Genomic DNA, 24,847 nt, shown 5'->3' on the forward strand with positions numbered 1-24,847 from the left:
CCTTGATGAGTACAGAAAGTCCCTAACATGGGACACCTCCAGAAACACTTGGTGTAACAGCACCTGCATCCTTTGTATCTCTCTTCCAGCCTGGAAAATGGGATGATCTTTTAAAAATTGCATTCTTTTCAGATTATATCCTTAGCTTTCTGCCATTCCTGTGGTGTCTAAAGGATGAAGAGGAGAAATTATAGACAACCTACAGATCCTCATGAATCCACTAAACTTTACAGCTCTTTATCCAAACGGAGCAGCCTAACAGTGGTGGCTGAGCTGGAGACTTTGCTGGTGGGTGTGTGCAAAAGGCAGAGCCCCTGCCCCAGCCCATTGCATTGTGGGGACCCACAGCTGCTGCCCAGGGTCCCTGTCCCCCTGCAGTAACAGTTTGCTTTCACATCCTTTAAGAATTTAGACAACTTTTCACATAAAATAACATAATGGCATTTTGTATTGCAGTGAGGTTTTCTTCTGACAGGATTTTGAAGGAGCTCAGACTATTTGTACAGGGTGCACATATGCAAAGCTCTCTGTAGACTTTTCAGAGGTGTCTGTTTCCAATCAGATACCTGTCCTTGTGAAATCCAACCCATTTAATACATGCAGACTGCAAATGTGCTGCAGACCAAGCTGTGTGCGAGGCTGAGACACTCAGGGTGGGATTTTGTGTGATTTGATCCAACATTGAAATCCTCATTTCCCTGTGAGAGAGAGAATGGGTAGAAATTAAAGAATGAGGAGAAGTGACATGAATATCTGTATTGATTGCAGAAATTCATGACAGAATGACACTGATAATTCTGGTGATTTTTTAAGTTTTCTCCTTTGTGCACAGACTTCCCCCTTCCCAGCTGGTAGCTGGCAGCCTGCTCCAGTAGGATGTGATGCAAGGGCTGGAAATTGATGCCTCTTTTCTTGACTCAGACACTCCAGTTCAAAACTTTGAGTCCTTTGCCTATTGGAAAGGCCAGGATCAGCCACCCTAAAGCCCAGCCCACATGTTTGTTTATCTTGTTGTTAGCAATGCAGCCTGAGAGCCCTGGAGCCAGATGGCAATGATGGAATCTTTGTATGGCTGTTTGAATTGTGGCAATTGCTGCTGCTGCTTTTTGGTTTGTTGGTTTTTTGTTGATTTTATTTTTTTTAATTTCCTAAATCAGCATCCTTTTATCTTCCTCATTTCACGTTTGTTTTCTGCACATCTTGGGTTTGATGCCAGGGATTAAAAATGAGTGTTGATTTGTACATCAATATTAAACTGTATAATCACCTCTATCATTATTTGACTTCATCTGGAGCATTCACAAAGTTTTGGGAACTCTGAGTGAAAGAAAACTTTATCATGTATATGAACATTTGACTGAATTATTGCTAATCAGAATCTCCAGTTGAGGCTGCATCCCCTGTGTCTGCCTTTTCACAGTCAGTAATCTCCTAGCATATATTTTCAACAATTTTTTTTTAATACTTATAATTAATTTGGTATTCCATTCAACGAGAAAATAACATGACAGCCGATCTGTGGCAATAATCTGGGGGGATATTATATTCTCCAACAAGCTACTGTAACTTTAATGTATTACCAGTAATTTCTGCTTCCTCTGGCGAGGATTAGAGAAACATAAGGTGCTTTAATAACAAACAGGGATCCACCCACATCTCTGATTTATGTTTATGACTCAGCAAAGAGCGTAAACTGAGACTAGGGCACAGAGAGAGATTCTATAAGTAGTTATAAATCAACCATTCACCAGGAGGAGAGAAAAAAAAAGTGTGCTAGCAGCCTTCCATGTACGAGGAAGAGAGTGGGCTTGGGGTTGCAGATGGTAAAGTTTCCTTTCCGGGGAGTCAGTAAAGAGGTCAGCTGGGATTCGTCACAGAGGTCAGCTGGGATTCGTCACAGAGAGGTTTGAGGTGTTTTCATGAGCGCTTGTGGAGATATTTAGTGTGCAATATTTGTTGTGCAGCAGTGGCTGCATCACTGTCTGTCAGAACAGCCCCTGCCTGAGCACTGCAAGTCCATTTGTTAGACACAAACCCACCCTCAACAGGTCAGCTGGATGGTGGGACAAACAACTTCAGAAAACAAAGTTGCACATCTCAATTTGTAGCATATTCAACTTGGACTGAACCTAGAGATGATTCCATTACGTGCCCTGTTGTGTCAGAGACCCCCATCCAGCTGTGCTGGGTGGCCCTGGAGCCCCCAGCCCTCCCCAGACTGATCCAGCCCAGGGCTGCTCCCAGGCAAGGCACAGCTGCCTTTGCCAGCTGCTGCTCAGGAATTTCCAGCTGAAGGGTGCACAGTGTCACTCTGATTGACAGGTTTATCTTCCAGTCCATTTACTTACTTAATTATCCCAGAGCGAGCAAGGATTTCTTATAAATATGGTAATAGGCCAATCATCATGACAACAGAAGCACATTTTGGTACAGTTTGTGGGAAAAGCCGACTTTCCCCAGTTTCTGTTCACATCAGGTTTGCCCCATCAGGAGGACTCAGTAAATTAATAAACAATATCTGGTGACCTTAAAACATCATCCCCCTCATGTGTGGCATCGGTCAGGACCTGCTTGGAGCTGTCATCATCTCAAGAGTTGCTCCTGTCCCACATCTTCCCATTTTGTACACACTAGAAAAGCTCATATTTCCCTTAACTTCTCTGAGTTGCTTCTGTGGTGGCAAAATTTTTCAGTTGACAGCTCCAGCTGCTGTGTATAAGAGAGTGTCTGTGGACACTTCTGACCTAAATCATTGAGGATGAGGGAAGATTTTTCTACCTGATCCCAAACATCATTGAGGATGTTTTTGTCAAGGAGATTCTACCAAAAATTATTGGGTAAAGAGTTTGTAAATGCTGGTTTTCAATGTAAATAATACCTCCTAGGTTTAAGGATTGAAGCAAATGCCTGATGTTAAAATTCTGGAGTCTCTCCTCTTAGAGCCTGTGCTACAATCATTCCTTGAGTGGTACATTATCCAAAATAACAAAATTGAGGTGACCAAGGGAAGCAGAGAAATGTGTTGTCACTCCATCGGCATTCATTTATGCCAAGGCTCTGTGAAAACCATATGAGATTCTGCATTGTTTGGAGTTTATTTAAATTAATCACTGTAATTACATTTTTGCTCTTTATAAAAAGCCTCCTATAGAGATTGTCCAGCTAGGAAATAAAAAGAATTTTGGAAATCGTTGTTTCAATAGCCTCTTTAAAGACATTCAGGAGCATCATGTAAAACACAGTGGGCACAGGGGGAAATAATTCTGCAGGGAGGTCGGATGGATGCCGAGTTCTGTTGATTTCCTCATTTTTCAAGGCTGGAGGCTTCTGCATGTGAATGAGTCCTTTGTTTTTTCAAGGCTTCTGGTACAGAAATATATCTGCTGCAACAAGCACTGATTTCCCATCCTGGAAACAAAAGCTCTAATAGCAAGGGCAGAGCACACTGCTGGGGTGGACAACTGCACACCATGCACAGCAGGGCAAAGAGGAGGGCAGCAGACATCCTTCTCAGAGCCAAAATCCTCCATGCCAAACCTTGGAGCACAAGGGGGTGAGAACAAAGGTTCTTGCCCAGTGCAGCAACGTCAGCTGCAGGCAGAACCCAAGGGGAACAGCAGCTCTGGCCATAGCCATTTTCTTATTCTCATGTCTGGAAGAGACCTGAAGTGAATCAGATACACTCTTTCAAAATGCCTTTTTAACAGTTCTTAAATTTGACAATTTTTTTTTCTGGTATTTACCCAATTTTTTACAATTTCCATTAATTAATCCCACAAAAGCATGTTGGATGTTCCCTGCTGACCACCAGTTGCCTGCCTGTCCCATGTATGTCTTAAGAACCCTCTGAGACAAAATACAGGTCTAACAAAACTCCATCCCTGATATTGTCAGTTGCTCCTGATTAAGATGGCTCTGTGCAAGATGCTTGTATTCTGTATTGCATTATTTTCATTGTTTTCTGAAATCTGAAAGGAGAAAAGAAAACTCCTTCAGTTGTTTACCAGGATCAGGATAATTCATTGGTGTTTTTTTAAAAGATTGGTGGACTGATCTGTGTTTCTGTTGTGACTGCTCTTGTGAAGTTGAAGAGTTTCATCTATTTCCCAAGACTCAGTTTGTTTTTTAGCCAGAAGTTCAGACATTATACTGCTTTTATGTTGACTTAAAGAACCTTCAGAGCACCTAGAGTTAATTCTGAACATCCTTATGCTAACAAACCCCGAATAAAATGTTGTTATCTGTAGGGAAAAAGGAAATGAATACCTTCTTAAAATAATGATCTTATTACTACTTATCTTGTTACACTGTGGTGAGGTTCCCCTTGTTAAGCCACCTGCATTTTGAGAGGTTTATAGACAAAAGCAGCATTATTAATTAATGAGACTGTGCAAGCTTTCTGCAAGCTATTATAATATTTTATTGTTATGGCTACTATTATTGTTATCAGATAGGCTGTTTGGGAGTTTGCAAAACGTGCTGGCATCTTTCTGTTGCATTGGTTATCCTTCAGTGACTCTCTTCAGATTATAAATGCAGCTGTTTCTATTAAATTCTGGATGGAAAGCAAGATCCTATAAAACCTATCAGCAGGTTATTTTAGCCTCAAATCAGTACTGCTTAAATTATACAGGGAGGGGAATGGAAGCCTAGTGAAGGTGTTCCTATCAACAGCAGATGGGGATTTTTTTTGTGCTTGAAGGTGACTGTGGGCTGAAGGTCACCCAGGCAGTGAGACAGGGTCAGGGCATCCTTTGGCCACCTTTAGCTGGTTCCTGAGTGCCTGAATTTCTTCTCTAGTGAACCTGGCTCCAAGAGTCATTGCCTGGTCACCTGGGAAAGGGTGTTTTGGGGCAAAAAGGAGTCCATCCTAGAAGGATGTTTCATCACTCACCATGAGGAGAATGCAGACCTTCTGGGCTCTGGTTTTTGCAGTGTAACTCTGTGTTCTGTCCTGTAAGAGGCCACCAAGTACAACTCCTCTCTGGTGCAAAGCTGTAAGAGGGCAGTTCTGAGACCCCACACCAACTCTGGCATTTATGTGGGTGTTTGAGCATTTTGTCACTTTAGAAGTGAAATCCATAAAACTGTCTAGGAAGATACTAAAGATCCCAAACTCTTTATTTGCAAAGATTAAAGAAAGGCCTGAGGATATAAAGAGCAGTGTTATCCCTGCACCATAAAGCTATGTCACACCTGGGTGCTGTGGCCAACAGGGAACATTTCTGTGCTGCTGCAGATTTTGCAGGCTTGGTCACGTCCCATTTCAGTTTTCCCACTCTGCAGTGTGTCCCTCTATCCAACTGGTCCTTATGCAGGAGCAATTCTTGACCTTTAAACACTGGTCACCACTCTTTGGTGTTCTTCCAGTTTAGCCACACACATTTGGAGGTGGGGAGAGGGCACAAGGGCAAGGAACCCTATGGAGCATCTGAGTCTTTTCTAATTCTGCCCCAAACATCCCTTTCTTTTCCCTCTATTTCCTCTCTCTTATGGACCCCTGGTGTGTATCCAGGCTGGAAACATCAAGGGCAGAATATCTGCTCCTGGATATGGGATTTCAGCTTCTGGCTTCTGGCATGAATGGCCTTTGGTTTGGTTTGGTTTTGGGTTTGGGTTTGGTTTTCATTGGCACTTTGGGGGGAATGGGTGAATTTTCTCTCCTTTCTGAGGTGACTATGGCTCTGTGTTCACTACAGTTCTTCTTCAAATGTTTCCAAATCCCAAGTTGTACCTAGGAGCTGGGTTTTATTGGTTCTACCTTTAGTTTTCTCTTCCTTTTGTTTTTGAGCAAAGCTGCCCATGGTCAAATAAGCCCCAGCCTTGCTAGAACTGCCATGAAACAGGTTCTGAAACGGTCCAGACTAAGATAGCCCCCTAATTTCAGAAGCCTGCCCTGTCTGACGGTGCTGGTGAGTTTAGATTCTTCCACATCAAGTGAAGTGGTGAAAAGCCTCATCCATTAACAACGGGCAGGAAAAATCAACGAGAAAGGTGATGGGGGGGTTTCCTTTTTTAATCCTTCAGGATCTCTCTTTTGTTGCTCTGAAATCCTTCCTCCCAAGGCACATTTGCAGGACCCTCTTTGTCATCCTAATGAGCCAGGCTCCGGAGAGTGACCGCTCCAACTCCTGGAGCCGGGGTGAGAGCCCAGGCTGGGAAGCGATGGATCCCAGGCAGGCGAGGCTCAGCTCTTTCTCTAGAGGAGTTTGCCACCTACTGATTCACAGGTTCCCCGGAGCTCCTGCCAGGAGAAGTTGAGGGGCAAAGCTGGGGTTTAGGGGCAGGTGGGGATTGCCCTTAGAGAGCCGAGGCGGGACCCCTGGGGGCAGAGCGGGGTCGGGGGGATGCGGTTCCAGCTGCGGAGCCGCAGCTGGGAGCAGGGGCAGGGGCTGGGTGGAAGCGCCTGGCGTGTGCGTGTGCGTGTGCGCTGTGTGTGGCGGGGGAGGGCTGTGGATGAGGAGCGGGCTCTCTTTCTTCCTCTCGGGGCTCAGTTAATCCTGCTGCCAGGCGCTGCTCAGCGGCAGTCTCAGCGCTGGAGCCGGAGCGGGGGAGACGCGCTTCCCGAAGGCGCAGCGGAGGGGAGGCGAGAGAGGCAGCTAAAGAGAGCAGAGCGGGGGAAAAATCAAATCTATGCTTGGAACTGGGCTTCTTTTTCGCCAATGCAAAAGGGAATATGCAGCACATTTTTGCCTTCTTCTGCACCAGTTTCCTAGGGGCGGTGTTAGGGGCCAATTTCCCCAACAATATCCAGATAGGTGAGTGCGGGGCTGGGGGTGATGGTCCCTGACCAGTGGGTAGGGGTGGAGAGGGGGTGGTGGGGGTAAAAACTGACCCGGTCGGGTGCTTGCAAAGGCTCAGCGTGTGTGTATGTGTGTGAGAGAGAGCCAGGGGCTGAACTGCGAGGGCTGGATGTGTGCGTTGGTACCAGCTTTGCCGGAGCAGAGATGGATCAATTTGGATTTGGGGGAGGGGTAGATTGGGAATAAATGCCTGCACACACACACACATATACACACACACACCAACACAGAGGGAGAAAAGTGCCTCCGAAATGGAGGAAGTATGAAAAAAAATGTCTGTTTCTTGCCCTGAGAAATGCCTGGGCTGCCATTGTGTGTTGCTGCATTTGCAAAATCGGCGTTTGCATGATACATTTTGGTGAGGATGCTCTCATCTGTAGGTAACTGGGACGGGAGGTAACAAACAGACGCTCTCTTGTTGTTATTGCTAAAGAATAAGGGCAAAGCTATTGGAAGAAGATCTTGCATTGAAGTGCCTTTCCATTTCACGCCACTTGCTTCCCCTGCACACCAGCAGTGCCTGTTTGATTCCTTCCTCCCTTCCTGTAACTTCTCAGTGCTCCTCTCCCTCCTTCCCCGCGTTTATTATGACTCTCCCATTGATCTATATTGGTGATCGTTTGTAGCCTAGCCCCAAATTCCCTTCCCTTGCATGCCGGTTTTCTTTCCCGCCTCCCTTCTCTCTACCATGCCAATCAATTGGTAATCCACCAAGTTCAGGCAACTCCTGCCTGGGTCCAGCTGCACAATCAGTGCTTTTATTGCTGTTGATGCTGCATCCTCGTCTCCCTCCCTTCCTGTCTCCCCTTTACCCCAAATTTGTGCAAGATCCCAGATTTTTTTTTGCCTTTCAACGAGTGCAACTTGGCTACGAGCATCTGATTCCTCCGATATCCGTGATTAGGCTGTGGGGTGGGAGGAACGGGGGAGGTGGGGGGATATTGGTGCACAAATAGCCCTTTTCACACAAGGAGATGCCCCCTCTACTAAAGATGTGCAAAGTGACGTTGATGGCAGGTCCTTGCTATTTGTTTCTTCCTCAAGTCGTCTTGGGCATTGATACTTTCTGCAGCTTTATTTTAATTCTCCCCTGTTGCTAAGTGCTTTGTTTCCCTCCTCCTGAAATGCCAATAGCAGCGCTTTCTTTAAATGCATATAGATTACAAGACAGGCAGAATTTAATAGCATCTTTCTGGAGGCTGTGAAGGGATCTGCTGCAAGCCAAGGTTCCTGCTGGGGGAGCAGCAGGAAACTTTTCCTAGGGCTGGGTTATCGCTGCACTTTGTTCCAGATCCATGGGGAAGGAGAGGCTCTGAGCTTAGGTCCAGCCCGGTCCCGGTTCCTGCCCTGTTTGTATCATTCTGTGGTCCTGGGTTTATCTCTACTTCTGTATAGATTGATCCCTCTGCGGGTCAAGCTTTAAGTTTCCTGCCCAGTTTGGCTTTGGCCACTGTCACCTGTTAAATTCAGGGCTTTTCTGTGCAGCTCACCTCCAGCAGCAGCAGCAGTTTGGTCACAGTCCCGTGTCACTCTGGCTGTCACAGCACTGTCCCCTGCTGGGCCAGGCTCAGCCCCGTGCCCCAGAGTCCCCCAGTGTGGGGGGACCCCTGGACCCCCCTTGTAGCAAAGCTCTCCTCCTCAGCAGTGCTTAAACTGAGCCTCATTCCAAGCGAGGGGGGAAGGAAGGATCTCGTTCTTTGCGTACTGAGGCGATATTGACAGAATTCCCGTTCCTCCTGCTTGAAGTTGTGGGGGTGAGGAGATTGATCTGCACCCCATGGATTATCCCTATCCTGCAGCTGCCTGGCCTGGGGGGCAGCAGGGCTCCTGTGTGTGATCCAGGTTACATAACAGACATGTTGGGGAGGTTTTGTGCTCCCAACCTGTCCGCAGTGGGCACGGAACCCTTGGCTCTCGCCTTCTGGAGGATTTCTGAGTTTGGAGGCACTCCCCGGGCTGCAGAGCTGTAGGCTCTGCTCTCAGGAATATTTTGGACTGATGATGTTTCTAATATGGATATTCTTAAGAGCTTTCTTCTTATTGTTCTCTTTTTCTCCCCAGGGGGGTTGTTTCCTAATCAACAGTCCCAGGAACATGCGGCTTTCAGGTTTGCGTTGTCTCAGCTCACAGAACCCCCCAAGCTCCTTCCCCAGATCGACATTGTGAACATCAGTGACAGCTTTGAAATGACATACACCTGTAAGTACCAGCGTCCACTGTGCTCTGCCTTCCTTTGGCTTCTTTATTCCTGACTTGGGTTTGTTTGCTGTCTGAAAAATGGGACATCTTGCACCAAATGTGCAGCTCACCTTTAGGGTCCAGGCAAGAAAACCTCATACACACAGACAAAAGGTTGTTTTTGGGTTGTTTTGGTTTGTGCTGAGGAATAGGGCTGAGGTAGTGCTGCAGTTATCCAGCATGTCTCGTGTTTCCCCTTTCATTGCACCCAAAGTGATATAAACCCCCCAACATTTCATTTCGTCTTGTTCCTCTAACCTCTGCCCAACTCATTACTTTGAGGTTTCATCCCCATATTTCCCAAAGCTGTGATGCACAACAAAGACACCCCTTTCCACCCACTGAGTGCACAGAAGTCTCTGTTTAGTGTGAACAGCTTCTTCCTCAGCCCCAGTTTAACCATCTGTCCTTGTAGTTTAAGAAAGACCTAGCAGAAACCAGCAGCTTGGTGCAAGTGGAGTCTAAATCCACAATAAGGGCATGCCTAATAATGACAGAGAGGTAAGAGAGTTCTAGTTCCAAGAAATTCATTCACTGGCTCTAAAAACAGATATTAAAGAATGAGTTTGCACCACGGAATTGATCTCAGGGTCTGTCTGCACCCTGCTAAAGCACAGCACATTGCCTGTACTGTTCTCATTAGATGATATTATTGGGAAAAACACCCTGGCTTGCTAGATAAAGCCAAGGTTAGCAGCAACAAACAAGACCAGGAGGAGGAAACCAAATGAAAACTAAACCCATAACAGAGCCCTGTGGTTGCTGTGGCAGCCTTTGCTTTCCTTGGAGCACAGGGTGCAGCGCTGTGGGCGAGGGGCTCGTGCCAGCAGGGTGTGATGCACAGAGAATTCTGCGGTTTGACCTGGTGTCAGACACTGCTGCTGACACTCTCTGAACCTGGGTGTGTGTTTGGGGGCTGTCAGGGGAGGCTGGAGGAAGCCTTCCCTTCGCTGAGCTGGTTGGATTGTTGTTGGCTGGCATCTGTAGTGTCCTCTTGAGTCACTGAAACATCCCCCCTGCAGTTTAGTTGTGTGGGATAGAGGTGAACACAAACTGTTCTCTCTGCTCAGAAGTGCACAGAAGGGATCTCCTGGAAGAAAGAGCCAGGAGGAGAATTAATGAGGCTTTTTGAAGAAAACAAAACAAAACAAAAAGTTGTGGTATTTTCTGTTGGAGGGTTTGCAAATACAAGATCTCAGGAATTTCCTACACAGTATGATATAGGATAGAGAAGTAACAATTTGGCCACACTTTCTTTGCAGTATCTAATGGCATATCTAAAGATTTTCTTTTTTCTTTAATATCCCTCTATTTGCCAGCTACAAGGTTTCCATCAAGGAAGAGCAACTATTTCAGCTCTATCCAATGGCACTTTCTTGGCAGGAAAACCAGACAAATAGAAGAAAAAAGCCAGACCTTGTATCTATCAAGGGAAAACGTCACCCACCTGGGGTAGAGTTGCTGACTGTGGCTGAGGATGAGCTATTTCAGAGCTGATAGCAGGAAGAAAGCAGAAACTGCAAGAATACCACTCAGCTAAATTCTCCATCTGCACATGGCTTTCCCTCCCTCTCCATGCCTGCCACTAATGGTTTTGTTTACAGCTTTGATGGCAAGACCATGACACCAGTTATGCTTCAGGAATCTGTCATTAGAGCTGCGGGGGCAGGGGTGGTCTCACAAAAGCTGAATGGAAGCAAGGCAGCCTCCCAAAGGATGTTATATTTGAGCTCTATGTAGGGCACATTGTCCTAGATCAGACCAGCAGAGCACTCTGCACAGTCCAACTTCACTTGTCCTCGTTTTGCTTTTCTTATAATTAAAAACTTCCTAAGTTCCTCCAGACTATGGAAGGCAGCATTTGTTTTGTAAGCACAAAAGAAGGTGTCATTCCACGTACCCTAGGGGTGAAAAAAAACCCCAACCTAAAGAGAACAGGCCATTAGGAGACCTGATTTTAGTACTCTAGGGCTGAAGCGAAACTTTTGTCAGGAATTAGCTCATTCTTCATCTTCCAGCTAATTTCTTGCCTGGCTGCCAAGACTAGATATCAGCAGAAAGATCTGTTTATTTAGAGAGAATAAAAACCCTGCCCACACAGTGGTCTTTATCTTCTTAGGAAAGACTGGCCGTGCTACCAGTTAAAAGTACCAGGTTTTGTTCCCATGGAGATGGAGAACACAGCATTTCCTCACCATTGGCATTGCCTGCTTCTGTGACACTTCAGCCAAGGCTGTTTGGACCCCATGAACCTGATGCCTCACCTGTGGGGGTCTCCAGCAGGACATCTGAGCAAGGTCCCAGCTCCACTGCCCATCCTGCTCCGTGCTGGGATCCAGCTAAATGTAGTCCTTATGGCAAGTGTCTGAAGCAGCGTCATGCAAAGTACAGAGCAGATATTAAGAATCAGGGCTGGCAGCAGCATCAAACCCCTTGTTGGGCGGGCTGTGGGGTGGTGATGAGGTGGCAGCACAGTGGCAGCAGCCTGGCTGAGGAAATCGCGGGCAAAACGTACCTCGGCATCAGCCGTGGCACTGCTCACCTCGGCCTGACACGGAGCTGCTGGCTGCTGGGGATGAGCAAGCTGTGCTGTGACAGTGGCAGTGGGTGCAGTGACACTGGGAGCTCCTGCCCGGGTGACAGCTCCGCTAATGACACGGCGGATTGGTGACAGTGACACCCATCCGAGGGGGGAATCTGCAGAATGCCCAGAGGCTGCTGCGGTCGCTGGGCTGGCGCTGTGACAGCCCAGCAATAACTTTCACATTTCTGGTGTTTCAGATGTGGACTTTGAATCATTACTCAGTGATTTTGAAAACCTCAGTGCGGGTCCTGTGGTCCCTGTGTGAGCACATCAGGAGATGATGGTTTTAGGCAAACCATAATCATTAAGAAAGCAAGAAGAGGTTGTGGATGTGTGTGGTGACTTCCTGTTTCATGTGTGGGGTTGATGCTAATGTTGTTGCATCACTGAGGCACGGGCACATTTCAAAAACTGAAATATCTTCCTGAATTCATTCCATCCCACAGAATAGCTGGTAATGAACACGCTCCGTGGTTGCAGCTGGGTGCCTGATGGGGCTTACCCGTATGAAAGTACACACCTGCCACTCTGAGGGTTCTTAACTAAAGGTTAGGAGGCTTTATAATTTTGTGCTGTTTCTTCAAAGGCCAAGGAAATTCTTTAGGTGAATTGAGAGTCCTTCCTTCAACAGAATTACACAGCAGTGCCAGGTGACTATAAAGGTGAAATGATGGTGTGGTGTAGCAGAGCAAAAACCCTTCTGGTCAGCTTTAAAGACACGTTCAGAGGTTCTGTCTTCATCCATGTTTGGAAAAGAGCTTTATGCCCTCCACACAGGGTCTAGCAACCCCTACCATGCTGGTTTTTGCTGTGTCTGACTGCTCTCAGGGCAGACTCAGCACAGGAGAGCTGGTGCTGCAGGTCAGAATGGAGAGGGGTGGGAAGGTGGATGCTCTGTGCCAGATGTGAGGGCACAGGAACTTTGCAGCTTAAGAGAGATCTGCAAATTCCTGTCCCTGGAAGGTCCACAGTGGATGGGAGCACTGTGTGCTGTTGACAGCAAAGAAATGAGAGGTTTCTTTCTTGAGTCAACCTGTGCTGGCAATAGTTTTCTCCTATTCTTCATCTCAGCCTCCAGCTGTGCACAGTGCAATGCGCATCCCGTCCTGTGCAGAGCCCGGCTCCTCGGGGAGTCTGAGTTGTTTCAGCACAGCTCCATGGCTTTATTTAATTTGTGGTGCAGAGATTCCTGCTTTCAGCCTTTGGCTGAGGTCCCCAGGTGAGCCTGGCAGCACCAGGCAGGCGTGGAGGCTTCTCTGGCTGTCCTGAGAAGAGGATGGCTCAGCAGCAGCCTGCCCTGGGTCAGCAGCTGCCACACAAGGTGAGTCACCAGCTTGGTAAAACTGCCCCTGCAAAGCTCAGGCTGCTTTGCAGGGATGACCAGTGACTAAAATAACCCCTGTTCATCACTGAGCCCTGCAGCTTTACTGAGGCAGCCTCCAGATGTTGTGTGCTTGGGTGGTGGGCTGCTGGCAAGGGACACTGAGGAGCTGCACACCTGAAACACAGGGGTCTGCACAGGGTAGAACCAGGATTTTGCAGCTGCAAGAAAACTTGTAAAGAGGCTGAAAAACAATGAATTATTTATCCCTTTCCTTCCCTGTATGCACAGATACAGTGACTGTGGGGTCCTCATACCCAGTATATGCTGTGGGTGCTGCTAGAATATCAACAGTTGAATCTGTTCTGCAAATTAGAAAATGAACATGTAGTTTGGAGTCTGTTCATATTTTATTAAGGCCTCCAAGCACCAATTAGAGAGGGATTTGTAGTGATCACTCACTTTGTGCTTATGTTCTTATCAATAGCAGCAAGCTTACATCCAGATCAGCTATGAAATGAAGTCTTTCTTTTTCTTCTTTTCCTTGGATACTTACATATATAGATAGAGTATTTATAGAAATTGCTTTTTATCTCCTAAATTACCTCTCAGAGATAGGAAGGAATAGGCAAGCATTTGAATGTTCTCAAATGAGGAACTAAATCTGGTTTAATTAAACAATTATTGGGTATTGAATTTAAAGGAAGATTCTTTGTTGACAAACATATGATGGTCACCATTTCTTGTAAAGGTGTTGCTGCAATTATTCCAGCAGTAATCAGTTAGAACGCAATTTTTATAATTAAGTTTCCACAGTCTAAATAAGCCCAGCCCTGTAATAGTTGTGGTGTTGCTAAACTTGTTTTTATTTTCACAGTGTCAGAAATCTCATGTAAGTGCCCTGGGATTATTTTTTTTTTCCCTGCAGAGCTCAGGATGCTTGCTATGACTATTTAATGTGAGTTAAGCCAACAGAAACACGGATTTAATGATTAGATGCAGTCTGATTAATACAACACAGGTACTACAAGGAGATACATCTCCTTGGATTATGTAACCGGAAAAGATGGGATGCAGACAGATGAATCACGGAGCATCAGTTCACGTTAGATCAACCTCAGGTTAAGGTTGCTCAGTTTTGGGCAGTGATGGGCTGTAGCTTTCTAGTAAGTGTGTGTTTGTTCAGTGAGATGCCAGCAGCTTGGAGTGTGCTGATGGGTGAAATCCTGCCAAACAGGAGGGAGCAGGTCCTGGAGGTGACACCAGCCCCCTGTGTCCCAGCAGGACCCCTGGGGTGGGTGCTGGGTGCTCAGCGGTCACAGTCACCACTGAAGGAGGCAGGAGCTTGTCCTATATGACTTCCCCAAGAAGGAAAAGCAGTTAGACCATGATTGCTGAGCCATTCCCTCAGCTATGGCTGCCAGGACAGGGCAGGTTGTGTGTCTGCCTCCAGGGATCTGGGCATGGAGGGTTTGGGGCAAACGGACCCAAATGGGCCAATTCCACCAGCAGGGAACTGATGGGGCTCCCCTCGTCTCTTGGCAGCCCTGTGAGAGGCTGGCACCACACTTCAGGAAAAGTGTCCCCCAGTCTGGTGTGCCCATCTCTTCAAAGGCCATGGGGGCACTTCTTTGCATGACTATTTTTTGTGTATTTAATTTTTTTTATCCTGGGTGGTGGGAGAGTTGCCTGGGGAGAAAGGCAGATATGACGCCATAAGGAAAAATCAGAGGGAGGAATAAGGGGAATTTCACACCTGCAAATCTATCTGCTCATCTGGAAAGGATCCCAGCACTGGTGACAAGCAGAAAAGAGAGTGAAGAAGTAAAATTTGGGCTCTGCAGTAGGCAGAAGAGGGATTTGAGAAACAGTGAGCAGCACAGGCCGGACCTGTCCATTGTGTGACAGTCACAGCTTCCACTCACAGCTTATCTTTTCTTCTCTAAAAATAAAGCCTTTTCATGTGATACGGATTCTACTAGGCCAGAAACAGACAGGCTTTATTTTTTGGCATTATTAGCAAGGTGAGAGTGGAAATCTTCATGTGACTGCAAGGATTGCAGCGTGGGGAAGTATGCTGTTCATTTCCAAAACTGGTGGGAATTTTAGATATATACATTTACATTTCCTTTAATAGGGTTAGAGCCCCAAAGGCAGCAGCTCTCTGCCACCAGAAATGCAAAAGGTCCCACTTAGCTTCAGTAACACGTGGAGCTCAGAGCAAACACAAAACCAACATGCTCCTTAAAGAAGCAATAAGTCAGGGAGACTTTAATATTCTGAAGATCCAAATTCTCAGGGGTGCGGTATTAACACGAGTCTGAAGACAAAGATGCATTTATTTCAACTGCATTCCTTTAAAGAGAGGTTTTATTTCTCTTACTTTACTTGTGTAGAAATGAAACAGGGCACTGTTTTTCCCTGTGGAATCCTTTGGTGACACCTGAGGAAGTCAAGGGTTAGGCAAGGTGCAGAAGGGGGTCCAAACCAAGCCATTTGCAATCCACCATCATTCCAGAAAAAAATATTTCAAAATGGTAGTGAATTACTGGGGCAATAACAGTGTGGTATCCAGCAGAAACTGCTCCCTGCTCACCTGCTGAAGTGTTTGCTCATTAGCTTAAACAGTGAGGAGCCTCCAGCTGATTTTCTCATACTGTCCTTTTAGCAGCCACCCACTTGTCCCCTCTGGGGCATTCTTAAAAAAAACACCCCCAGAAAAAAACAACACAAAAAGACAAAGGCCTCCTGAAATGTTGATTCTCTTTTTTCATGTAGATCAGTTATTTTCCCAGTTGCCTGCAAACCAAACGCTGCCAATCCTCACCCAGGGTTGCAATTCAGATTGTGCTTATGCTTCGCCAGACTGAGTGACCCCTTGAGGAAGCGACAGTGAGAGGCAGTGAAGAAGTGAGTGACAGCTAAAGATTGCCATATCTTGGCTTCTTTAAGAGGGTCTTTTCGTTCCTTGATTTTATTTGTTTTTGACAGAGTGGAGGAGTGCAAAAGAAAACAACCGATGTCTAAGATTGAGTTGTACCGATGGCAGGATTCTCGTGTGGATGTGGCATATGTGTCTGCATTTCTCTATACGCTATAGGAGTCTTGGCTTTGATTTTGTAAGTGAGATCCTGCCACTATGCTAATGGAGATGAAGTGGGAGGGAGATGAAAGGTTGAGGGCTGGAGGGTCAGAGGAGAGATACAGAAATTTCTGTAAGTAATCTGGATGCAGAATGTGGAAGAATCTCACATGAAATCAAGGGCTATTCCTCACCTCCCCGCCCTCCCAAACACTTTGCTTTGATCTTTGCTAGCAGCGAGCTTCAACAAGCAAAAGAATCAGTGATTACACAGATTCAGATGTGGTTTTTTCTCCTGCTGGGCTGCCAACATCCCCTGAGCACCCCGAGCCTTGTTGGCTTTCCTTCCACGCAGCACCCACATCCCGTTCAGTGCCATCCCATAGAGGGAGAACAGCACTGCTATTCTGGCAGGTAAACAGCAGAAAAAATTACCAGCAGGCCTGGGAGCTTGTGAGGAAAGCACAGACAAGCAAAGTCCAACAGAGAGCACATGGGACAGAGGGTGAAGAAACCCTGGAGTAGGAGACATGGCATGGGGAAGGGATGAGGCAGCAGCTCTGGAGGGGCTGTGGCAGTGCAATGGGTGCAGTTCTCCCTTGTCTCTCTTTTCAGCCCTTAGCTAAGCAAGGGGAGGCTTTTCTTCCTGAGGGCTCTGCCTCCTTCTGCTCAAATCTGAGCTGGAGCTGATGGTGTCTCCTATTTGGTCAGCACCACAGCTCAGGTTCCTCCTGTCTCCACCTTCAGGTAGGTGATGTATGGTAGTCATGTGTTGGGAGCGTTTGGCCAGGGAAAAGGGAGACAAATGCTGGGATGTAGACCACAGTGAGGTGAAGGTGAGCTGGAAAGGAGGCTCTTGTCACAGCATGCATGGCAGGGGAGGCTTGGGGTGACCCCAGGACAGCAGGGAAATGGGGGCAGGTCTGAGCCACCAGCACCGTGCCTGCAAGGGCTGAGCAGCCAGCAGAGAAAGAGGCCTGGCCTGCAGGGAGTTCAGGAAAAATGTCTTTGTGCAGAAGGTGATTAATGTTCTTTAATGAACTACCAAAGGAAGTAATAGAAAGCCAAACCACACACGGCTGCAGTGGGGTACGAGGAGAGGGGGCTGTTGCAGGTGAAGAGGAGGCAGGCAGCAGTGCAGCCCCAGCAGCAGTGCTGTTCCCAGCTCACTGTCCCAGAAAAACAGGCAGGCACAGCAGCTGTCCCCAGCCTGTCCCCAGCAAAGGCAGATCTGAGTGTATTTCACGGGTTTAATCAGAATTAATTCAGTCTTCCAGCCTGTCTTCATTCTGGGGTCTCCTGCTCAGCTCATTATGGCTGTGCCAAAAGCCACTGTCTGCAGCTTCAAGGTGTGGGGATGGCAGTCTGGGTGTCCCTGTGCTCCTGTGCTGTGGGGACAGCAAAGGCAGAGGCTGTGGGGAGAGTGGAGCCTCTGTGAGAGGAGTGGAGCCTCTCCTGCACTGTCAGGGAACAGATCTCCCCAGGTCCTTGGAGTCTGGGACCTGGATTAGCCTTGGCTGGCAGGCGTTAAGAGTCATCCTTTGTTTGGGAACCTGCAAGAAATGTGTGGATGAAGTCAGGCAGATTTCTAACATTGAGTCATCTATATCATAACATCCTCCACCTTAGCAGCCTCGTGTGCCAGACTCACAGAGACCTCAGGGGGAGCAGATACCAGCACCTCTCCTGAACCCACAGAGCCCTGAGCAGGGCCTGCAGGAGGCCACCCATCCACAGCCACACACAGACTGGAAAATCAGCTCTTTGTGTTCCCACACATGCCCATGTCCATGTGCTGATGCCCTCAGGTAGGACATGAAACATCTCCTGCATTTCCATCCCCTATTCCAGAGCAACCACACACCTTCAGGGATGAGCCCTTCCCCAAAAAGCCCATACCATTTCTTGCTCTGGAGAAACAAGCACTACTGTGGGGTACAGGCTTGTTCTGTGGAAGAGGAAACTCTCACTCAAGCATCATCACAGCTTTAGTGGGGCTTAACAGTCACACTGCATTGGAAGTACCAACACTCAGCATCTCAGGCAGCAGCTCTCAGTGGCCATTCCCAAACTTCTCTCCTTTGTTTGAGAATATTTAGCCCATCAAAGCTTGTTCTTGAGTCCTCACCTGTGCCCATGTATCCCCTGGTTGAACTTTTCCTTCCTCTGTGAGGTACCAGGTAAAGCAACAGACCTGTGTTGATCTTGGCCGAATTTAGCATGAGACTTTGGGAGGCAGGTGAGATGAATCCTACCCCAAAGTGTCTGCAGCTGCATTATGCTCTTCTGCTAATTCCTCAATACTCTGCTGAAGGTGACATCTCAGCAGTATCAAACACTTTGCTGCTCTCCCTGTGAGCAGCCTGTAAAGGCTTTGATAAAAGCAGGCAGCACATTGCAAACAGGCTCTTTGCAGTTGTGCTATTCTGATGTATTGCTGAGAAGTGAAGAAAACATATGTTCATGGCACAGAAACTGCTCTGTTCAGGTTCTCCTTCTGCATTTTGGTGCTGCACTGCAGTGGCCCCCCAAGGGCAGGGCCTGGCATTGTCCTGTGAGGTGCTTTTATCCTCTTGGCCTCTTCTGTTTCTCACTTTTCATGGGCCTGCTGCTGGCAGGAGTGTTTGCAGTGCTCTAACAGCCTTGCTTTTGCTTTTACAGTCTTTATGCAGCTCTCTTTCTCCCTCTTCCCATTGAGACACTCCTGGCTGATAGTGCCTGTCCCTAGGACTGGGCTCTGGGGGAACCATGGGGTTGGTGTCATCAGGGGAGGAATGCCTTCAGATGCCATGGTATTTCCAAAACAGCACCCAGGGATTTGACTGAGCACCCCCCCCAGCTCAAATGGGATGACCACAGTTATGCCTTGTGTAGCACTGGAACTAACAATCTTGTGGGAAAGGAAAAAACCCATTGCTCAGCCCATAAATTTTTGAAAGAGACTAATTTCTATAGTGGCATCCTGTAGCAGCTGAGACAAATCAGACCCAGAGCTCTAGATCAAAACACACCTGAAAATCTTGGGAATTCTGAATCCCATCCCAATCTGTCATGAGTTCTGATTGCCATTTGGCAGCAATCTCAGAGGAGTTGCAGAACAAAGTGCATTCAGGTTTCATGCTTCAAGCCCATCTCAGGACAGAAAGTATAAGTGTGAATCCAAACTAGCAAGTCGAGCAGAACAACTTTAAAAACAAACAGGGGTGGGGGAAAAGTCATCCCCAAGACTGTGGAGTGAAATCTAGAGCAGTGTTGTGGAGGCTGGGGATGGAGGGAATTGGGGCCAAGATATTCAGGTACAGCAGCATCCCTAGGTGGGACCAGGGAAGCCTTTGGAGAAGGTGTTTGTCCCATCCAAGGTGTGTTTGTCTCATCCAAGGTGTGTTTGTCCCATCCAAGGTGTGTTTGTCCCATCCAAGGTGTGTTTGTCTCATCCAAGGTGTGTTTGTCCCATCCAAGGTGTGTTTGTCCCATCCAAGGTGTGTTTGTCTCATCCAAGGTGTGTTTGTTCCATCCAAGGTGTGTTTGTCTCATCCAAGGTGTGTTTGTTCCATCCAAGGTGTGTTTCTCATCCAAGGTGTGTTGTCCCAGCTGTGCAGAGGAATGAGGTGTGTGGCTGTAGGACAAGGGGTGCCTGTGCCATAGGATGATTCATGTTCAGAGCACACAGCGGGGAGGTTTTTCCCCTAGGTATCCTTGCCTGCAGGCAATACAGCAAGTTCTTCACAACAGCAAATTTACACTTTCAACAACAGCAAATTTACATTAAAAAAAGGCTCCATCAAAGGGAACTTGCACTTGACAGTCTCCCTTTAGCCACTGGAGAGCAGCAGGCAGACAGGCGCAGAGGATCCTTCCCATCCCTGGCTCTCTGGTGTTCTGTGGTTTTGGCATTGCAGAAATGGGAAGCATCTGTGAGCCCTTTGGATCACAAATGGATCTGGGAGCCTGCTACTTCTGCTAACAACTCATTTATTATCAGGGAGCAGAGAGTTTCTTCTGAGCCAGTGCGATCTATCATTTCTTAAAGATGCTGTGTGAGACTGAATGAATTTGCTTTAAGAGTTGGCACCTGGAACCCGGTAATGAGCCCATTTTTGGGAAGAACTCTCCTTCCTCACTTCCTCACTAAGATTTCTTTTTCCCAGCTTCAGGAAGAAGGGAAAAGGATGTTCAGCAGCAGAGCACTCTTGGCTCTGAGAAGTTGGAGCATTCCTGCTCTGAAAAATTCCTTGGGAGATGCTTCTCTCCTACTTCTCCTTTTCTTCTCTCTGTCCCTGAGAATAGAGTATTGTGCCCAAAATACTGATGCAGGGAAGGTGAAGAGGCTCCTCCAGCCCTGCTGCATGGAACCTTCAGGCAGGCTGGGTCTGCCATGCACAATATCCCACCCACAGGCAGCACCTGCTGCTGCCTGGCCTGGATTTCGTGCTGCTTCAGCACAGAGCTGCTGCCTCTGCCATGTCATCCCATTTGCTTCCCCACAGTCTGGTGCTGCACAGAGGGCTGTGGGGCCACCCTGGAGCCCCAAACAAGTCCCTGGAGGCAGAGACCAGCAGTCAGAGCAGCTCTGCCAAAGGGCATTTCCCTGATCCACTGGGCAAGGGTGCCATGGTGCTGTCTGTGCAGGGGTTGAGTGACCCGACGTGGGCACTTCAAACTCATCCCTCCTTTCCTATAGACAGCAGTGATGTGATGAAAGCCCTTTTAATTCTGTTCTTTGAAGCAGCTATGAGCTCACACCAGTGTTTTGGGATGCTGCTGTCTCCTGGCTGCCTAAAATCCTGGGGTCACAATGCTCTTCAAGGGAATTTGCTGTCAGCAATTTGATGGCAAGATGAGCTGGATGAGCAGGGTGCCCAGGTGATGGGGCACTGGAACCCTCTGCAGACATTTTTCTCAGCTTTCATTTTGAGTTGATTGATATGATTTAATCATTCTTCCATTAATCTGCACTAAGGAATTATTCTAAGAAAACACAATGTTTGTCTTGATTTTAGTTTGGTATTTAAACATCTTTTCAGTGTGATGTGAAATCAGGGCTACACATACATGGTTCTACGCTATAAATTCCCTGGATTGTGTGTCAGGCCTTTTCTAAAGAAAGTTCAATTGATTCAAGGGACTTTGTGACCCATTGCCATTGCCTTTACCTTTCCTGCAGATTTTTCCCAGCAATGTTATGCTCCACCCTGATTTTAGCTCATTTTCCCGCTCCTTGCAGCAGGATTTTCCTCTTGGCTGTTCTGCACCAGTCTGTGCCTCCAACCATGCCAAGCCTCGTGCTCAAGATGTTGTGACCCTCTCATGGCTGTTGTGTTTTCTACTGACCACCTGTTGCATCTCCCTCTTGTCAGGAGTTTATTAAGCTGTCATAGCAGTGTTTCAGCCTTATGTTTGTTTATCAAATATTTGGGGTCTTGATTGTTAGCTTAGGCTTCTAGGCTGAGTGAAAACTTGCCCATAGGAGAGGACACGGCTTTGAATTTCTGTTCAGACCCACACTGGCCTCATTTTCTTGCTTAGGCTGATAATTATAATTCCTCCTCTTCCTAATGAATGTGATCCCTCTTTGTGTAGGTCCCCAGCTCCCTAGCAGGTGGGGATGGCTGTCTGGTGCACACCCAGAGCTCTCCCATGTCTGCTGGCACATGAGCAGCAGCCTGTGATGTCTGGGGGAACTGCTCCTCTTCCTTCTTCTGCTGGCAGTGCCAGGCAGCAGCATATGGGTAAAGGCCACACAGGTGCTCTGAGTGGGTGAGCAGAGACTGCCTCTGCATGCAGCATCCTTGGGAATGATTTTTCCAAGCAGACTCTTCATGGAACAGCAAAGTGGAAGCGCCAAGGGGCCACACTGAGTGGCCACAGTCCTTATTAGTCAGCATCTGCTCTCCTTGGCTGTGGTGACAGCAGGGAAATGTCCTTCACGTGGCTCATTCATCTCCACCCCCCAAGGGATAAGAGCAGGAGCATGAGCCATCCCTAACCTAGAGAGAGTCAAGGAGTTATCTTCATGCCCACCCTAAAGAAATAAAAAAAAAATTAATCTTCATTCTTTTAGGCTCACCTCTTCCAAGGTAGGAATTTCCATAATCAAATGACTACATGCAGCCCAAATTTCAAACTCCACCCAAATTCAAATTTCCCAGGCATTTCAAATAAGGAGGAATGTATATTCTGTTTTGTTTTTCATGCTGTGGTTTAGTAGCTGTGATTGTGGCGAGACCTGGAGTTTCCCAACCTGATCTTGGCAGAGAAAAGCAGAATATGTCTAACTACCACAAGAATAATAATTATTGCTAGGCATTTCTGTGGTTTTATCGAAGTAGGAAGTGAGTTGAGGGAGGGCTGTAAATAAATGCTTTCTCCCAGGATGTCTCCAGGTTGGATGGACCCTGGCACAAGCAGGTGCTTGCCAGAGGGACTCCTGAGCTGCAATCAGTGACAAAAATTACTGTTGGGACAGCCAGAGGCACTGAATTCTATGTACCTGATGCAATGTCCTTATCATCCCTGTGTGGGAAAACAGCCACTTATTGCCTATAAAAAAAATTATTTTCTGAGGATATTAGAGGTTCCTGTGTAGGAGGGGGCATTAGCTTTATTTAAATGTTCAAAATATTTATTGAGGACATGCTTCCTCTATATTCTCTCTTGATAGGATGCCCCAAATCCAGTGACATTAATTAGCTACTTAAACTTTTTTCCCCCCTAGCTATGGCCAAATCTCTCTGGATTTAGCAGCACAGCAAAGATTTAACAGAAAGTTTAAATGAAAAAAGCATATGAGAGGAGAAATTTAGGATAAGGTTCTGTGCCTGTTAACTGATGGCATTTATGAATTATGGCTGAGAGATGTCATATCAGTGGAAATGGAAAACAGCTTAGTGGATTATAAAAATACCCTCTATAAACCATTTTAATGCCTAATTTTTTTAAGTCTCTTACGGTAGGTGTCATAAAAATGAATTCTAGCAGAAAGGATAAAATTTTTCCCTCGGTAAACTGGCTAGCTGGTGATTAGAGGCTGTCAGGGAGAACAAACTCTTGACAAGGCTGAGGTGGAGTTTGGCTGAGGACAGCAGTCTCCCTTTTCTGGGGAGGTGAGTTTGCTTTTGGGTGAAGCAGATCCAAACCTGCAGGGTGAAAATCCCTGCAGGGTGAATTCCTCCCATCCCAAGGAGGCAGTTTCTGATGGAGGGAAGGAGAGGAATGCTGAGGAGTGAGTGGTGGGGCTCACCCGTGGGGCAGGAGCTAAAGGGGGGTTTGGGGTGCCCATCCCTGGAGTGCCCAAGGAAGGGCTGGAGGTGGCACTCGGTGCTCTGGGCTGGGGACAAGGAGGGGATGGAGCACAGCTTGAACTTGGTGATCTGGGAGGGCTTTTGCAGCCAAAATGATTCTGGGATTCTTTGCTTTTTTTTCCCCTGCCTCTCTGACTGTTCTGACTTAGCATTTCAAAATGTTCCGTGAACAGTGGAGCCCAGAACACTCCGTGTCTGATGGATTTGGGAGCAGGGAAATCCCTGGTGGGGCTCAGTTTTGGGGCAACTCCTGAAGGGCCATTGCAGAGAGGGGCAGCAGCCAGGAGGGCACAGCCAGGATTGCTGGAAGCTGCAGCTGTGCATGTGAGCTAGGAGGGTGCAGAAGTTGCCTGTGGAATGTCTTGGGAAGAGCCATGAGACGGTGCTGCACAGAAAGATCCATCCTGGTGTCTGCCAGGCTGCAGTGACTGTGATTCCACTCCCTTGAGTACTGAGTGTATTCAGAATTAAGCCTGCCAGAAAGAGAGCTGCAGCTCTGCTCTGCCCTGTGGAAGGGGTGTTTGAGTTGCCTGGTGTTTTCTGGTCATTTCAGAGAGGTTCCTCATTCCTCTGTGGCCCCTGGGTGCCTCCTGCACCTCATTTTGAAAAGCTGAGGCAAGGCTGGATTCTGGGTTAGGATATTTAAGGCTGCACTGCTCTGCAGCACATATCCAAGCTGCCTGTGTAGGAAAGGGGAGCTGACCTACCTCTCCCTGTCCTTTGGCAGGCTGGTTCCTGGGATCCATTCAAAGGAGCTTTTTCTTTATTCTCTCAGTACCTTTGAAGGCTTTGTGTCAGTCTTCCCCACAGATCCTTGTACCTCAGGCCTCTTTTGTGGTTTTTATTCCAGAAAAGAAATCTGCATATGGGATGGAGGTGGCATTGCCTTTCCCAACGTGAGCTCCCAGCTCATAGCAGAGCTTGCCGTGTCTCATTGGGACTGGCAGGCTGTTTCCACAAGGAGCAGGGTTTAGTGTCTGGGCTCCAGCTGAGCACCAGTGCAGGGAAGGCAATTTTCCAAATTAAATGACACCATCCAGGATGCTGAGCAGATTACTTTTGGGTCCTGCTCTCTCTGCAAGGGACTTCATCATGACGTGAGCTGAAGGGATGAGTAACAGACTTCAAACTGAATGCTCACCAAAAAAATCTCCTGCAGAATAATCCAAGAGCAACCTACAACCAAATTCTCCAAGATCCAGTTGGGTTGGGAGTGTGTTTTCAGTCACAGAGAGATGAGCTGTCTCGCCTCTGGGCTTTTTCCTGTTGTATGAATCAGCCAAGGGCTGACTACAAAATGAATTGGAGGGGGGAAAAAATGGGATTTCTCTGACCCCTTTCCTTCCTTTCCCATTACCTTTTTCTAGATGGCACAGGTATGAATATTCACCTGTCCACTTTGCACCAAAGGTACCCAGAGAGCAAGAGATCTTGGGGACACTTGATTCATATATAAGTTTTCACAGAGAAAAGCAAATGGAAGAAAATGTGGGAAATGTCTTCTGATTACAAAGCTTT

General features: G+C 47.3%; 1 protein-coding gene across 4 annotated transcripts in view; it reads left to right on the forward strand.

The window, feature by feature from the left end:
• Positions 1-6,676: 6,676 nt before the first annotated feature.
• Positions 6,677-24,847, forward strand: part of GRIA1 (glutamate ionotropic receptor AMPA type subunit 1) — a gene marked incomplete at both ends in the record, with an annotated part of 113,352 nt that continues 95,181 nt past the window's right edge. For all 4 annotated transcript variants that reach the window (XM_084215738.1, XM_084215737.1, XM_084215739.1 and 1 more), the window contains 2 exons: positions 6,677-6,758; positions 8,865-9,002. In XM_084215738.1, coding sequence (XP_084071864.1) covers positions 6,677-6,758; positions 8,865-9,002 — 220 coding nt within the window. The remainder of the gene's footprint in view (positions 6,759-8,864; positions 9,003-24,847) is intronic.

This window comes from Fringilla coelebs (genome assembly GCF_963513975.1).
Source record: "Fringilla coelebs genome assembly, chromosome: 15".
NCBI classification, from domain to species: Eukaryota; Metazoa; Chordata; class Aves; order Passeriformes; family Fringillidae; genus Fringilla; species Fringilla coelebs.